The sequence below is a fragment of the Camelus bactrianus genome, chromosome 11 (assembly GCF_048773025.1).
Source record: "Camelus bactrianus isolate YW-2024 breed Bactrian camel chromosome 11, ASM4877302v1, whole genome shotgun sequence".
NCBI classification, from domain to species: Eukaryota; Metazoa; Chordata; class Mammalia; order Artiodactyla; family Camelidae; genus Camelus; species Camelus bactrianus.
This window is the reverse complement of record NC_133549.1, coordinates 9,962,504-9,979,177: the sequence shown is the minus strand read 5'-3', so window position 1 is coordinate 9,979,177 and position 16,674 is coordinate 9,962,504. Positions and strand designations below refer to the sequence as shown.

The window sequence follows — 16,674 nt, the reverse complement described above, 5'->3', positions numbered from 1 at the left end:
TTTATCCCCAAAACTGGGTGTTATTTTTATTGTCTCGCAGGGTCATCATCCTCAGAAGTACCCTCCGTGTTTATCATTTCCTTTGCTTGCTGTTTCTTCTTGGATGTTAGACCTTCTTTCTTGGATCATTTTCCTTCCTCCTGAGATTCGTCTATTAGAAGACTTTTTAGTCAGGGTCTGTTGATAGTAAACTTCATTTTTTATAATTAACCCTCAGTTTGTATTTGTCTGAAAATAACTTTATTGCTTTTGTGTCTGAAAGAGGAAGTTTGGCTGCACCTAGAATCCTCTGCACTTGGAACGCTGTCTCTTGACTTCCGTTATGAAGTCAGTCATTGCTGTCGTTTCTTTTTAGTCATGACACCTTTTTCCTCTGGCTCCTTGTAAAGTCTCTCTGTGACTGTGATGTGCCGTTCCGTTATGGTGTATCTAGTGTGGGCGTTTTATTTATTGTATTTGGGATTTGCTGGGTTTCCTGAATCTGAGGATTGGTGTTTTTTCAATCAGTTTTTTGTCATTTTTATTTATCAGCCCTTCAGTTGTGCTCCTCTCTCGTTCTTCTGCTATTTTCTTCCAGAACTCTTAATAGAGTTCCTCACTTTATCCTCTGTGTTTCCAAAATTAACTGTTTAATTTTTCAACTGTCTCTGTGCTGCATTGTGGATAATTTCTCGGGGCCTTTCTTCTAGTTCACTGATTCCTTCTCCAGTTGTGTCTAAACTCTTTTTCACCTGTACGTTGTTTCCAATTCTAATTACCATTATTTTCATTTCTAGAAGTTCTATTTGCTTCTTTTTCTAATTCTGCTTGGTCAGTTTGCTTATTAGGTTTTAAGCATCGAGAGGCACAAGGTGAGTGTGGTGAGCCTGGGGCATGGTAGACTTCAACACAAACACAACAGCAAATTTGGAGCTTTGTTATCCCAGAAGTACCTCTTCTCTGTTCTCGTGGTTAATCATCATGTTTTACATGATTGAGTCATATTTTCAACAAATTGTGTGACGGTGATTTTTGTGACTTTAAAAAAGTAGGGTTTTTAAATGGGTACCTTACACAGAATGCAGCAGTGGCCCTAAGTGTCAGCAGTTTAGACTCTTTATGTCTCCCTTTAGAGAGTCCTGTTGATCATGTTAGCCTCGGGAGATTTCTCAGCGCAGAAATGAAGCTTTCTGACGGAATGTTGACTTTAGAATTCTAACCAATACACAATGCTTGTGGGTACATTTCTTGCAAGACATGCTTTCAGCTTGCAGCTTTAAGATGACATGCTTTTGTGAAGAGGGAAATATTTTTTTATTCCTTTAACATCCATTATATGCAGAGGTATAGTTTATCCCACAAAGGGATGAGTAATACCTTTCTTTGTCTCAACTCCACATCTAGATCACACTCGGGAATTCAGTAAATGTTGCTTGAAACCAATTGAAAGAAATGTAACACCTGCAGTAGTGTTAACTGCACCAGAATTCCCATCTGAGCACATGAGCACAGTCAGCTGAATGGTTTGGTGACCCAGAATTGAGCCCCTGTTGAATGAGAAGCGCGTGGAAAGTCCTGCAGTGTTCTTGGGGAATAGACCCCCCCCCCCCCCCCCCGCAGAGGAGCACGCAGCTGCAGGTTTGCGCTGCTGACGGTGAGGGTTCTGCTTCCTAGCTTTGTCTTCGGGAAAATGCTCTCTGAGCCAAACAAGAGGAAGCATCATCTGCAAAATGGGGATGATAGTAACAGTAGTTACCGGGTAGGGTAATTTCCTGGGCTAAATTAGATAATACAGTTTGAAGCACGGTGTGTGGGTGATAATGTTAGGCACGGCTGGCTGCTGCTCTTACTGGTGGCGTTCGGTCCCCCATCAGTCCTCACGCTGTCTCACCTATAAAGTGATGTACGTGCTCATGTGGTTTGAGTCTTTCTTTTTAAAATCTTCTGCTGCTTCTGGAGAGACAGTGGAAATTTTACCGCTTGATCTGCCGTGTCCTCCGATTCCGATGGACTGGGCTGGGGGCGCCCCAGAAGACGGAGGAGAGCTGTCACTTGATAAAAAGCACCGGACTTAAGTGTCTGGGTTTCCTGACAGGCTTGCCCCCCGAGACCTGAGTGTGTCTTGGAACCACTTTGGACATGGCTTGATCTGTAAGTGGGGGCCTTGGAAGGAAGATCCCATGAGGTCCTTATCAGCTCTAGAAACTGGTTCTGTGTGTTGACCTTTATCTTGATTACAGTTTTCAGTATAAGCTCCCAATCCTGGTTATTTCACTTACAATGAAAATTCCACCTGTTTGTTCTTATTGTAGAAATATACCGTAAGTATGGATTTTGTAAGAGCGTTTGAACGGCAATGTGGATCACAGGCCAGCGTGAAAAGATTAAGAGCGCATCCCGCCTACCACAGCTTCACTAATAAGTGGAACCTGCCTGTTTATTTTCAAATAAGGTCAGTAACTTACTCCCCACACCTCCGCCCGTCTGAGGTAGAGTTTGAATACCGGTTAAGGACGTTGCTGCAGTTAACAGCCCCTTCTCCGTGGTTATCGTATTCTTCCTTGGGAAGCAAAATTTAAAGTAGAAATGCACAAGAAGTGTCATGATCGCCAGAGTTCTGGCTCGGGTGACAAAAAGAGAAGTTTTACTCTTTGGTCACGAGAGAGCTGAGAACCCTGGACTCATTGAGCTCGACCAGGCCCAGCCGCACACCCGTGTGCTGTGTCTCATGTGTCGTGAAGAGCCGGATGGAGCTGGAGTCACAGCAGCCGTTTCTCCCCACCCTCCTCTCTGCTCACCTGATCAAAGAGCAGACGCACGCCCTCTCTGCTGTGTGGCCCGCCCGTGGTAGTCTTCCCCTCGGAGGGAGGAGGGTACAGCGTAGCCTGAAAGTCTTCTTTGTCACTTTACCCCTCTGTCCATTTATAAGCATTCCAGGTGTTACCTTGGCTCCCCTTATGATCTTTGTGACATTTCTCCCTCTCATTCTGGAAAACAGTGACACTTTTCTTCCAGGTGTCATAATGCTATCACCTCTGTCAGTAGGTGGTTCTCTAAACTGCTTGGGGAGATTTAGGATAAATTCTTCACAACATACATTCCTCTAGAAAAAGAGATGATAACAGCCACTTTGCAGATTCTCTTGTGTGAGATCATAGTCAGTTCCTCCATGGAATGGCATTTAAATGTTCTTTAAAGCACTGTAGGTTTTTTTTTGTGTAAATTGCTGGATGCTTTCATTAATTACGATGCAGTCTTTCCCCAGAGTTCTGAGGGAAAATTACAGAGAGGGAATACAGTAAGCATTAGATACCTTGATTATAGTTGCTTGCCATGATTGAGAAGGTATGTAATCATCTTTCAATAATGAAACCATGGCTGTAAGAACGGTAGTGAGATGCCCTTTCACATACAAAACTGGGTTTTGTGCTTAATTTTTCAAGGTTACATTATCATGTAGGTTGTCTTTTAGTAGGAAATTAAGGATTTGTGTATCTGAGATACTCATGGACGGGGTGGGAAATAATTGTTACATGATAGTCAAGATTAAGTCAGGGCCAGAAGCCCTGTTGCTTCATGAGCAGAACTTTAAAATGGTGAAGCATCACTTTATCGTACGAGACTACAGTGGAGAAACGGTGTTTAAACTGTCCCGTGTCTTCTGTAGTCCAGGCTCGGCGTTAGGTTGCTGCAGACATCTAACCCCCTCATGGCACAGACTTCTGTTTTCTAGCTGTTTCCTCCAGATCCCATGACCCCCCCCCCCATTACAGGTTCTCTCGGGGCTGGTTATTGAGCCTTAAACTCTGTCGAGACCCTGAAAGACTTTTTTGCTTTCACCAGATTTTAGCCTTAAGCATTCAGGGAGATTTGGTTAAGTTTTCTTTGTAAACAGTTTTATTTAAAATCTTTAAAATTTGCAGAAGTTGTTTGAGTTATGAAGCGTGGAGCTTGTTTTCAGTACTTTTGTTTTTCCACTGAAAAAAATAAATTCCGGCAGTGCTTTAGAGGCCTGTTCTGTTGATTTTTATCAGGTGTTGGAGTGATTACCCTGAGGCATGACAGAACACTCTGCAAACACGGCTAGGGTCAGAGTGGTATTGTGATCTGACTCACGTCAGGGTCATTTAGTCAGCGTGACCGCCAGCGGGGTGGTGACGGTTGGCCGTGGTTCCAGGAGCAGTGTTAAAGTTGCACTCGCATAGCGGGTTGGCGCTCCTGGGTCTGACTCTGTTCCATCCTCTTCGGGGAAAAGGGCCGGACTCCCCACCCGGCACCAGGCCTGAACACGTGTGCACCCCGCACTGTCTCCGATACCCTGCTGTGTCTGCGTCCACTTGTCCTTCCAGGAGGACTAGAAAGTCGGGTTAGGACTTTGTTTCTCATAGGGAAGGAATAAATGCAGATGTGCCCCAAGCAATCTCAAATGGTGGTGAATCAGTGGCTACCTGGGTACTGTGGATTTAGCCCCTTAAATGCCGAAGGCAAAGAGGTCTTTTTTAATTGATATCTTTTGAGAATGTTACATACTTCTAGAACATTCACATGTATGCCCCATGTATGTGACATTCAGTACGTGCTGCACATGGTCTGTCCCCTCCTGTACAGTGCGGAGGTGATATGGTGGTCATGTGCCCCCCCCCTGCTCCCTCAGGTCTGCGTGTGCACGAAGCAGGGGTGTGCGTGGGGTGGTGTGTGTCGAGGCCTTCCCCAGACTCGAATTTAGAAACCTTTGTGTAGGGGTTGCCTTTCTTACAAATATCCTGTCAAGAGTAGAATGACATCCCACAGACATGTGAAACTGCAGCACAACTCTGCAGGCCCCACCAAAGCAGCCTCCCACACTTTTTATTTTCCAAGAACAGATAGAACCCATCACTTCAATCCTGGGAGCAACTGCCCAGCGAAGCCGCCAGGGGCTAGTGCTGGGCTTCTGGCTGGGGAGGCACCATGATGCCCCGCGACCCAGCCGGTCTTACCCCCATGGCCCTTGCACTGAGTCGCGCGGAGCTGGGACGGCTGTGTGAAATGCGCCCCCGTCCGGGGTCGGCTGCGGTCGTTTCTTGTACTTCCTCGTTGGTCTGGTTTCAGACTCGTCGTACGCAGACGTGTCGCTTTGCTCCTGCCTTTACTTGCTGCTGAACTGCCCTGGTGCTTTAGAGCTTTGAGCGGACCCCTGCCCAGGCTGCTTCCAGGGTGAACAGGCCACGCACCTACAGAGCCTTCCCCTTCCTCGGGGCGCGGAGTTGCTCCCAGGTTTCTCTGTTATAAGCCGTGCTGTGTTCGTTGTCAGGCTCTGGCCATGTTGGAGGCGACTTCCTGTGTTTTGTGTAGAGTGGAGGGGAAGTGGGGTCGGGGGTCTGAGGCTGCAGGCAGGCGCTGGCATGCTCTCCCCGCCGCAGGGAGCCCCCTCTCCCCTCCTCCCCATGCTCGGGGTCCCCGCCTCCTTCACCGCCGTTCCTGTGAGGTCTCCGGGGCGCTCTCCTCTGCCCCCTTTTCTTCTGCCTGTCCCTTGTTCCCTCTGTGCCTGTCCCTCAGCCTGGGGAGACCAGCCTTTCGCAAGCTTCACCAGGCCGTCAGGGAGCTCCTCTCTGCCCTGTGGTAAAGGGCAGCTGCGGGGACCGGGTGGTTCAGAGCCTGCCGCCCTCGGCGCTCGAGCCTCTGTGAAGGGCTGGGCTGCTGTCTCTGCGGTGCTGCTCCTCTGGCTCTTCCCACCATTTCCTGAAGCGCTCGGTCTCCAAACTGCTTTTAAAAAGCACATATGGGGCGGGGAGGGTATAGCTCAAGTGGCAGCACGCATGCTCAGCATGCATGAGGTTCTGGGTTCAATCCCCACTGCCGCCTCTTAAGAATAAATAAATAAGCCTAATTACCTCCTCCCACCAAAAATAAATAATAAGTAAATTTAATTTAATTTTTAAAAAAAAGGATATATGTACCACCAAAAAGCCCAGAATTATTACTTAGGTAAGTCGATGTTAAGCACGGGTCAGAATTTATTGCTCTTGGGAACTAGCAGGCGACAATAAGAGAGTGGGTTTTGTAAGGAAAGTCTGAGGAGGGGAGGGCTGTACAGCTGGCACGGAGGGTGCTGCGCACGCAGCTAGTTATGCACACACGCACGCACACGCGTACACGCAGTTTGACGTCCCAGAGTCATACAGATGTGTCCGCTTCAGTTCTGAGCACCACAGTCTGTCGGGAAGATGTGGGTGACAGACTGGCCCACAGAGAGAAAAGGCAGCTCGTCCAGGAAGCAGATCCGTGGCTGCGGGGCCGGCAGGGCTGGTTGCCATGACAGCGGGGGTGGGCAGAAATTCGGAGAGCACCAAGCAATGCCTCGTTCTAGTCTTGACTGGCTCCTTTCAGTGATTTTCCTCAGGCTGCAAACAAAGACACAGAATACAGCTGCCCCACTTCTTCGTTTGGGGACGTTGACTTTCCCCCGATAGTATTGAGGTAGGAAGGTTGGAGGGACCGCAGTCTGACGGCCTTGAAGTCTGACGGCCCACATGATTAGAGCCTGGCGAGACTTGCCAGAAATGGCTTCCCGGTGGATTAATGAAGAAAAGTTTATCTCCTGCTTAGTTTAAAAACAAAAGAAGTGTGGAGAATAAGCACCCCGAGTGGGTGGGGCATCTCTGAGAGCGGATGGTGGCTTTACCCACCCACAAGCCAGCGGAGGAGGGTCCTGTCCCACGGGAGTGGGGTGGGGTGGGGAGAGGCGCCTTGCAGCAGAGGGACACTGACTTCCGCTCTTGTTTTTATCTCAGATTTAGGGAAATAGCGGGCTCCTTGGAAGCAGCACTTACAGATGTCCTGGAAGACGCGCCAGGTAACTTCCTCAAAGTGACAGGTGACAGGTATCACTGAGTGAGTGAGTCAGGCTCCCCAGGGCTTCTGGACCTTAGTGCCCTGAGGGCTCTTGCACATTTCCTAGCATCCAGCAAGGTAGACTCTAAAGACAGGGTTTAACTTCTTGTTTTAAAAGAGATTTATAGATGAGGGCAGGTACAGCTCAGTGGTAGAGCATATGCTTAGCATGCACGAGGTCCTGGGTTCAATCCCCAGTACCTCCACTAAAAAGCAAATAAATATAATAAACCTAATTACTATCCCCCCCCCCAAAAAAAAAAACAAAGGCATATTTATTTTTAAAAAAGAGGTTTATAGAGCTTCTTGGTTTATAAAAATGACAAAAAGGATGCTTTAAGATCACAGGAAGGAGACCTCATTTTCATTCCTGAATATCACCTGTCAAGGGAGTGTAACCCCTGTTGTGCTTAAGTGAGCAGCCCCTTTCTACAGCAAAGTGGCCATGCTGCCCTCCCTCTCAGGCTCAGGTCAAGGATCAGATGGCCCTTCGCTCCTGGGGGCAGGCTCACAGCTGGGGCTCCTGCCCCTGGCCTCCAGAGCCCTTGGCCCCAGCCCTTGGACATTGGGCAGGTGGCCCGGGTCAGTGTACACCCTCCAGACACGTCAGCATCCTCACAGCCTCAATCGTCTTGTGTCATGTGTTCATCGTTCCTCGTGGCCACCCACACAGTATGTAGCTGTTCTGTAGCCACAGGGGTCTCTAGGCAGCCGCCCTGGAGTGTCTGCTCCCGCGTGTGTGGCTAGCTTCAATCTACACTGCCCTCTTTTGGCCTCAAAGTTAGTTTTCATCTGTCTTTGCCAAAAGTGGTCACGTGTAATTGACTTCCTGTATTTAAATATATAGCATATTCAGGCAGGGACAGAGAAGACAGGACAGATTCCAAACCAAGGTTACACCCTTGCACATGTGACGGCCACTCCAGCCTAAGTTTGTGGATTTGGTATAAAGCACCTATTAGCTGATCATCTCCGAGTGCTGTTTAGTATTTATCAAATTCCTGGAAGGGGGAATCTTGTAAACTTAGAAAACCGCATTGCCGGAGAGATATGCAAACATGGTCTGTGGCCTCTTGGTCATCACGCTTCGGCTGCTGAAGCCTTGCTGACCTCGCCGGGTGCCTCGGGGTGTTGCGGCTGCACACTCGGATTAGACGCTGACAGAGTTAGGTGTTAGCCCTTCAGTGGCCGGGCCTCCTTAACTGTGTTTTCTTTCCAGCTGGCAGTTCCTTCTGCCTTTTGGCTTCTCACAGCACGTGGAGCAGCCTCCAGAGGTGCTGGTCGGACAAGATGTTCTTGCCGCCGCTGGCGCACCGTCTGTGGAGGCTGACGCTGCAGATCCTGGCCCGGTACTCCGTGTTTGTCAAGGAGGTAGGGCTGGCGGGCGCTCGCCCCTCCCAAGACCGGAGCAGATCAGATACGTTAAACTAACTGGGCCAGGATGTTTAAGGGCGTATTTCTTGAGAGGTTAATGGGGCAATCGGCCGACTTCCCCAGTTTGTACAGAGTCCGTTTCTGGATTTCCTTTTCACTCTTGCACGTGTGGCCTTTGGGGGTCTGTTGTCACATGTTCGGTACCTCGTCTTATTGAAAAGCACCACACTGACAACCTCCTTCTCCCTTCTCAACATCAGAATCTTTGTGCGGTGCCTCCAAACTGAAACAGAGACGCTCATTTTAATGAAAATGATTAGAAGTAAAAATACACATATTCTAATGTTTAGGATTGGGAAGTTTAAAAAATCATACAGTCGTCGAGATGAAAAGGAAATAAAATTAATTAGCCTTCCCTTCATTTCAGAATATCATTATTTTTCCCTTTACAAGTAGTTGAATGCAGTAAGTGTCCACACGCCTGTGATGGTTTCTTAGATACTGTACGTAAAGCCACAGGAGGATTCGTACCGCCCAGTGCAGGGCACCCAGCACCCCCAGTATCGTCTCAGAGATGCCCCGTGGCATGGACAGCTGGTGACAGACGTGTGCCCTGGCCCCGGCGGAGTGATGAGTGTGAGAGCAGAGAGGTGTGAGCAGAAGTCCAGGGAGAGACGACTGGAGAAGGCACATCCGTGGACAGGAACGCACGTGTCAGTGGAAAGCGGGCTTTCAAGTCAGAGAGACCTTGGCGCTCCACCCTTCAGCCTTGTGGTCTTAGGGAAAGCAGCCGGGTCTCGGGTTCTTCGTCTTTTAAAGAGGGAAACAGCTTCTACACGTCGCTGCCATGAGGAGTAAGGACAGAATCATTGACCAACAGAGTGATAACTGGGGAGCCTGGCAGGTGGCAGTTTTCCAGAGTCCCTTTCCTCCCCCGCCTGGCCTCCCTCTGCTCAGGGGGGTCCCCGCAAACTACCTGCTCCATCAGGCCGCTCCTGCAGACCATCATGCAGGTCCCGGGACACGTGGGGCTGGCACGCTTCTCAGTCAGCCGGGCCTGCTCCATCACCTGAGCAAGATGCCAGCCAGTAGTTCTCACGTCTCTAATACGTTTCTTTGCTTTCAGTGTGATGTTCCCTTCTCTTCCTGACGCCCTTTTCCCCTGTAGCCATCCCTTGTGCACAGAGCACTTTTGTTACATGTATTATGTGAAGCATCATGAAGTTTGGATTCTGACTGTTGATGCTTATAATAATAATACTTTTATTAAGTAAATACAGTAAATTATTTACCTTCAGTAGTTAATTTATTTTCTAATTCAAATTTAACAGTGATTTTTTTAATTAAAAAAATTTTTAAATTAATTTTTTAAAACCTATGATGTTCCAGGTATTAATTTCCCTGTGGTTTAGGGGCCTGTCTTATTTTTGCCTGTTAACTTCAGACAAGGAGGGTCAGGGCACCGGGGGTTGCAGTTGGTCCTGTTTCTCTGGTTTTGACACCTGTCTAGGGGGAGGGAAGGTGGTGGTCTCTCCTGAGTAAACTCTCGCTGAAGACTTCGCAGGCAGCTGGCCTTTGGTGGTGAGTTGTTGACTCAAACACTTGTGTATTTTGCTTGTGGAAACGTATTTAATCATTGAAATCCTTCTCCAGCTTTTGCTCAGGCCCATCTCTAATGAAAGTGCCAAGGATATTAAAAAGCCTTTGGTCACTGGCAGCAAAGACCCTTCCGTTACCCAAGGAACTAGTGAGGACCAAGGAAGTGGCCCTTCAGAAGCGAAGCCCGTCGCCTCCGTTTCCAGCACTCAGCTTGTGTACGTGGTGGCGGACCTGGACAGGCTTCAGGGGCAGGTGAGCCGCGGCCCTGCAGAACTCCGAGAGCAGGGCTCGGTGTTTTCGCCGGAAGGAGTTACATGCAAAGATAAGAATGATGCCATCTGGCCTCGTGGGGCTTAGAATTGTGGGCCCCTGGGTACCCCGAGAGAGAGCATCTGGTCCTCTCCCTTCCCTTCCAGGGGTTTCTGCAGCTTCCCCGACAGGCGTGCTCCCTCCTCCTTACTCTCCCGCCTTGCCTAGTGCTGTGTGAGCCCCGGGGCTCTGCTCCCCTCCCGGGAGGGGTGTTCAGGCTGAAGCAAGCTGGGCTCTGCTCTTCTTCCCATTAGCTCAGCTTTTTCTGTGCAGGCATGATCTTTAGCGGGTTGGATCTGAATTATTTCAAACTCACTCGCCCAGTGTTTCGCGGTGGCGTTTTAACCTTCAGCTACACTTGAAAGCGCTGTGCTGTTAAAGCGTGCTCCTGTTCTCTCCGTGTACGTCCCGCACGCTTACTTTTACCGCTGACAGGGCTTTGTGGGACGGATGTGTTTCAGTGCTGTGACTTATAATTCTGCTTTTCTCAGGTTTAAATATTTGGCGGTGCTTGGACAAATATTCTGTGTTCTGAGCAAAAACGTCTTTATCATGAATTTTTTTGGTACTGGGAAGAGCTACAGAGTAGAAAATGATTTTGCATGTTCTGTGGGTCTGTTAGTAGCCATGAAAATGCTATTTCAACCCACGTTGTTGCAGTCTTTCATAGTGAAAGTATTAAGAATTTTTGTTCGCTTCTGATGAAAATTACTGAAAGTCCTGTTTTCATCATTCATTAATATTTCAGAGTTTGTAGATGCAAATAGAATCGCCTCTTTGATTTTTAAAAGGTAACTGAACATATAAAGTGCTTGTTTATTTCAGCTTCCAGAACTCTTGGAAACAATCAAGCCAAAACTTGAAATGATTGGCTTTAAGAATTTTTCTTCTATCTCAGGTAAAAATGAATCATTAGATTCAGCAACTCTTTGAATGAGAAATAATTTAAAATAGAATTTTAGAGACTTGAGGCTATATCTTAACTAACCATTTTCCTCGCTAGTTGGAAATCCTTGGTTGGTTCTGTATTCTGTTCTGTGATTATAGCTTCCCTGAATGAGACATTTTGTTGAGTTCTAGTGATTTGATGTGATTTACTGTAGTGCACTCTCTAAATGCTGTGACAGCGTTTAAAACAGAATTCCCGCCTGGGCCTGAGCGGAGTGACTGACCGTGCCTTTACGTCTCAGTAGCAGCCCTGGAGGACTCCCAGCTGGCTCTGTCCACCTGCCTGCCTGCCTTGAGTAGCAGGATCATCCAGGACTTGAGTGAGTCTTGCTTCAGTTACCTGAAAAGTGCCCTGGAGGTTCCCAGGCTTTACCGAAGAACCAACAAGGTCAGTGCCATTCATGGAAGAGAGTTTTTTTTAATTGAAGCACAGTCAGTTACAGTGTGTCAATCTCTGGTGTACAGCACCGTGTCCCAGTCATGCATACACATATGTTTATTTTCATATTCTTCATTAAAGATCATTACAAGACACTGAATATAGTTAACCACTATATATAAAAATAGATTAAAAAAACAAATTTCTTCCATATAGCACTGGAAAAGAATTTTGAGGTGGGGAAATACATGTATTAGAAAAGCCAAAGGGGAGGGAACGGTTGAGCGAGGGACAGGCGTAGGCCCGCAGGGAGAGAATCGGTCTCATTCAGAGACGCCGCATTTGTGAGGAGGACGCTCCTCGGTGGACGTCCACGTGCCTGGGGCAAACGTAACTCAGGTCGTGAGACTTGGACAGTATGGACGTCTTCTGGATTCTTCTGCCCTTGAGGAAAGATCATATTTTCAAAGGAAGCATCATGTAATAGAGTATTTCCAAGTCCTGCCGTTCTTTCGGTCTTCATATCTTATATTTGAAAAAATTTGAATTTACCTTGTTTCTTTCGTATTGTCGTTGAAGTACCTGCTTTCTCCTGTCTTTTACTGGTTTGAAAACCTACATTAAGAAACATTAAAGGCATTTATCAGATGAGAACTTAAGCCCACGCTGGTGGTCAGAGTCAAATCCCCCTGCGTCCCCACTTCATAGCGCAGTGATCGGGGGCTGTTTTCACCAGTGTGTCAGGTGTCCCTGTTGAGCGCTCCTTTTCATAACTTGTGCTCATTTCCTTCTTGCTGGATCTCACTTATTTTCCTTCCAGGGTTCTTTTCTCCCAGCTGTATAGGTGGATCTTGGGCAGCTTACCACTAAAATTATCCTCAGAAACCATGAAAATCTCCTAAGGCGCCGTGCTGTTGGCACATCCCTGGAGTTCCCGCAGACATGCCTGCGGCAGGGACCCCTTTGTGGTGCACGCCCTGGGGCCGGTCTCGGTCCTGTCACTCTTCCCACCCGGCCCCGTGCCCTGGAGGCAGGAGAATGAGGGCTGCGCTGAGACTGAGCGCATCTCCTCCGTGGCTGTTCTCCGTTTCCCTTTAAAACCTGGGACCCACAGTAGAATAACCACTTTTTTTTTTTCTCCTGTTCCCATTTCCTTATGCCTCACACACATTCATAAGGTTATCCCTCACGTTAATTAAACCTTCACACTATCATTTTGCAGCATATGCATTCCTTAAATTTGCTTTTTCTTTGTGTGTATGTATTTTTAATTTTCTGATCTATTTATTTGCAGTATTAGCATGATCTGTCTTTCTTTTGTATATATATTTTTTATTGAAGTATAGTCAGTTACAGTGTCAGTTTCTGGTGTGCAGCACAATGCTCCAGTCATCCATGAATATCCGTATATTCATTTTCATAGCCTTTTTCATCGTAAGTTACTACAAGATATGGAATATAGTTCCCTGTGCTCTGCAGTATGAACTTGTTGTTTATCTATTTTATATATAGTGGTTAGTACCTGCAGATCTCCCAGTTCATCCCTTCCCTCCCTCTTCCTCCCCTGGTAACCATAAGTTTGTTTTCTATGTCTGTGAGTCTGTTTCTGTTTTGTAAATAAGTTCATTTGTCTTTTTTTTTTTTTAAAGATTCCACGTATGAGTGATATCATACGGTATTTTTCTTTCTCTTTCTGGCTTCCTTCACTTAGAATGACGATCTCCAGGTCCACCCATGTTGCTGCAGTGGAATGACCACTTCTAGCAAGAGTACCTTACCTCCTGGTTTTCTTTCTGTCCTGAATGAGAGGCAGACCTATTTTATTTTGCCGCAGTCATTGCTTTTTCCTTTAGCGGTCTACCACCTGGCCCTCTCTCTTCAGCAGGGTGGTGCAATATATTTACCGAGCACTCGCACTTGGGTGTGGGTGCCAGTGTCCTGACTTACCGACAAGGAAGCCAGAGCTGAGAAAAGCCAGTGACTTGCCCTAGATCCTCGCTTCTCCAGTGGTGAATGGTCTGTTGACCAGAGCAGTTGGTCACTGGTGGGAGCGCGTCAGAAATACACCGTCTCAAAACCCAGCCCCACCACCCCCTCCCCACACACACGCAGAGTTGGGCCCGGAATTAACGAGCCAGCCAGGCGAGTGGTGTGGCCAGGAGGCTCGGGGCGCAGCACGCCAGGCACCCGAGCCCAGCTCGTCGGGCGTCGTCTCCCCTCGCCCTCCGCTCCCTCTTGGTCCCCAGGGGTCTTTCTCTAGACTACACCAGTGTTACTTCGGGGCGGGGATGGAGGTCATGTGTGTCTCAAATTGGTACATCGGTCATGTCCTTTTGAACTTGAGGTTTGAGTAACTTACTCTTTTTTTTTTTTCCTGTTCATCCTTAACCCCTACCAACATCATTCCAGGAGGTGCCAACCTCAGCGTCCTCTTACGTGGACAGTGCTCTGAAGCCGTTCCACCAGCTCCAGAGTGGACACAAGGATAAGCTCAAACAAGCCATCATTCAGCAGTGGTTGGAAGGTGCACTCTCTGAAAGCACTCATAAGTAAGTAACTTAAAAGTGGACTGTTGGACTTCCTTAGAAAAGCCCTAAGGCAGAGATCGCTAGGACCGGCACAGGTCGCCTGTGAGTAAGGTGGTGAGAACGTCAGACTGCAGCCGGGGTCCACTGCCCCTGACTGTCCTGATGCCGCTGCGGGCGGGCACGTTTCGCGGGCCCAGGCGCGTGTCCTCCTCTCGGGCCCTCTCTGCCCTCGCTCCATCAGTCCACGATGTCTCGGCTCAGGCCAGGTCATCAGCGGACTTGGGTTGGTGAGACCAGTGTCATCAAGGAAGAGAAAACGTTGTGAAGTGTAGGATCAGTCTAACATCTGAAAACTAACGAGTCTAGTGGAGCTCTTCAGAGTCACCGCGGTTCAGTGTCTCTTCGTTTGTAATTCAGTCTGCTTCCCCCAAATCCAGCATCGAGTTATGTCAAAAATTATATTATTTGACTTGGTTGTTGGATTTTATTTATTTATTAATTTTACTGTAGCCTTTTATTTCTTTCAATTACTAATGAGTTAAGTAGCATTTGTGAGTTAATTTAGAACATAACAATGAATTATACTGCTGTTTCTGTGGGCAGATGTGTTCTAAAGGCCCAGTAACCAGCTTTTAAACATCTGAAATATAACATTTGAAATATAATTTGGAAATTATATTGAGAATATTTTAAGGGCAATTAGTTCTATTTAAAATTTTGTAAAAGATGAACTGTTCCTGGAAGTGATCGTAAGTGAATTTGCTGCTTGCATTTGGGGGATGAGCCGCAGTATATATGATACGTGATTTCCTCTTAGTGTTCAGGACTGAAAGTTTAAACGAAATTCATGTACATAGTTCTTCAGTTCTGAGGGGATACAGTGCCAGTCAAGACCCTGTTTTTCTTTCAATCTTAAGAAACGGTATTTACCATGACTGATTTTTTTTTTCAATCAGAAATGAATTTTTATCTTAAAAATCCCTTTTTCAGTCCACAAAGCCAGTCAGTGCATTTGTTGCTGCACCCACACTTCTCTTCCCCCGTCTGTGTGTCTCTTGCTCAAGGTACTACGAGACCGTGTCGGACGTCCTGAGCTCTGTGAGGAAGATGGAGGAGAGCCTGAAGAGGCTGAAACAGGCCAGGAGAAGCGCCCCCACCAACCCCACCGGGCCCGCGGGCGGTGGCATGAGCGACGACGATAAAATCAGGCTGCAGCTGGCCTTGGATGTGGGGTACCTGGGAGAGCAGGTAACCCCGCGGACCCTGGCGGTTCACTGAGCCCAGAGGTGCTGGGAGGGGCTGGGGCGCCCGCTCCCTGGGTGCGAGGAGAGAGGGCTAGGAGCCCAGAATACCTGAAGGGGAAGGATGTGCACCTCGCAATGATGAGAAAGAAAAGACAGAGCACTAAAGATGGGCTGTTCGAGTCTAGCGAATTGACCGCTGGAGTGACTGACATCCACCTGGCATTCACAAGGCCCGCTGGAGCGTGAGCCCCCAGAGACGGGGTCCTTTGGTCCACTCTCTAGAAAGTGCCTGATACGTCATTGGTGCCAAACGAGGGTCTTTTGAGATGCTTGTTAGTGTGACTTAGAGCAGCTAGAACCAGCCCGTTGGCTTCTCAGTGTGGTGCCTGAGGAACCATCTGAGCCCAGCCTCTTTGCTTCCTTACCTGGGTTCTGTAGGTTTTCTATAAAACACAGATTTTGGAGTCACGGCGTATGGTGAACATGCCTGCACGTACCATTCTGTAAGGGCAGGTGTGGGTCACAGCAGGGCCTTCCATCCTCGCGAGTATCACGAAGTGTTTGGATGTTCAGAAGCTGCTCTCCAACCTGCTCGGATTTCCTGTAGCAGGAGATCCTCAGGGAGGGCCCTGGAGCTGGAGAAAAAGAAGTGACACCGCAACGCCCCCGTCAGAAGGTGTTCGGTTTTCTGGCAGCTCAGCTCTTGTTTACCATTCAGGCTCATCCCTGAAAATCCAACTTTTCCTACTTTCGGGTGACTTTAGAGAAACATTCTGGCCTTGTTTATTTCACAAGAGAAACTTGAAGGCTTTTTACAGGCAGGAAAGTTGATCATAGACACGTGGAGAGAAACTAAGTGGAACGGGGAGGGGAAGGAAGGGGCGGGGCCAACCCGGCCCTGGCCAGCGCGGCTCGCTGTGGGCTCCCAACGCCGGTCTGGGTTTCCCGGACCCTCCTGTCCCCGGGCATGCGCACACGTTGTTTTTTGTTGTTACACACCGAAGTGGGAAGAACACGGCGTGCCGGGCCTCTGGAGTAACCCGCAGTCGTTGCGGTGCCAGAGGGTTTTCCAGTTCATCAGTTTCTAAGAAACAGTTGCTGATGACATGTTAAGAAATTAAGAGCTCAGGCCAGTCCTTTTTTTGAAAATTCTCCTCTTAAGAAAAGCCCTTCACTTTAATTCTTCTAGTGCGAATTGCCTTTTCTAGTCCACAGAAGGAGCTGTCATCCTGGTGAGAGTCTGATTGAATGAACTGAGATAAATTGGCACTGGCTTCTTGGGCTGGCCCCCCCCCCCCCCGAAAGTAAAGTTTTACAACAAGTCAAGTTTTTTTACTTCATTTACTTGAAAGGAAACAGTATCCTGCGGTCTTTAGTGAACTGCCTTTTTCTGGCTTAGTCAATGGGGAGGCGAGGGTGGGTGTTTTGCTTTCTTTTCTGT

At 48.0% G+C, this 16,674-nt stretch overlaps 1 protein-coding gene across 2 annotated transcripts in view; it reads left to right on the top strand.

Annotated features, from left to right (window-relative positions):
- The window catches only part of COG2 (component of oligomeric golgi complex 2), a 38,814-nt gene that overhangs the window by 21,424 nt on the left and 716 nt on the right, over positions 1-16,674 (top strand). The window contains exons 10-17 of one of the 2 annotated variants that reach the window (XM_074373194.1): positions 2,292-2,431; positions 6,753-6,814; positions 8,072-8,223; positions 9,880-10,077; positions 10,960-11,032; positions 11,325-11,470; positions 13,871-14,010; positions 15,054-15,237. In XM_074373194.1, the coding sequence (XP_074229295.1) occupies positions 2,292-2,431; positions 6,753-6,814; positions 8,072-8,223; positions 9,880-10,077; positions 10,960-11,032; positions 11,325-11,470; positions 13,871-14,010; positions 15,054-15,237 (1,095 nt within the window). The remainder of the gene's footprint in view (positions 1-2,291; positions 2,432-6,752; positions 6,815-8,071; positions 8,224-9,879; positions 10,078-10,959; positions 11,033-11,324; positions 11,471-13,870; positions 14,011-15,053; positions 15,238-16,674) is intronic. The other variant, XM_074373195.1, reaches the window with a different exon arrangement.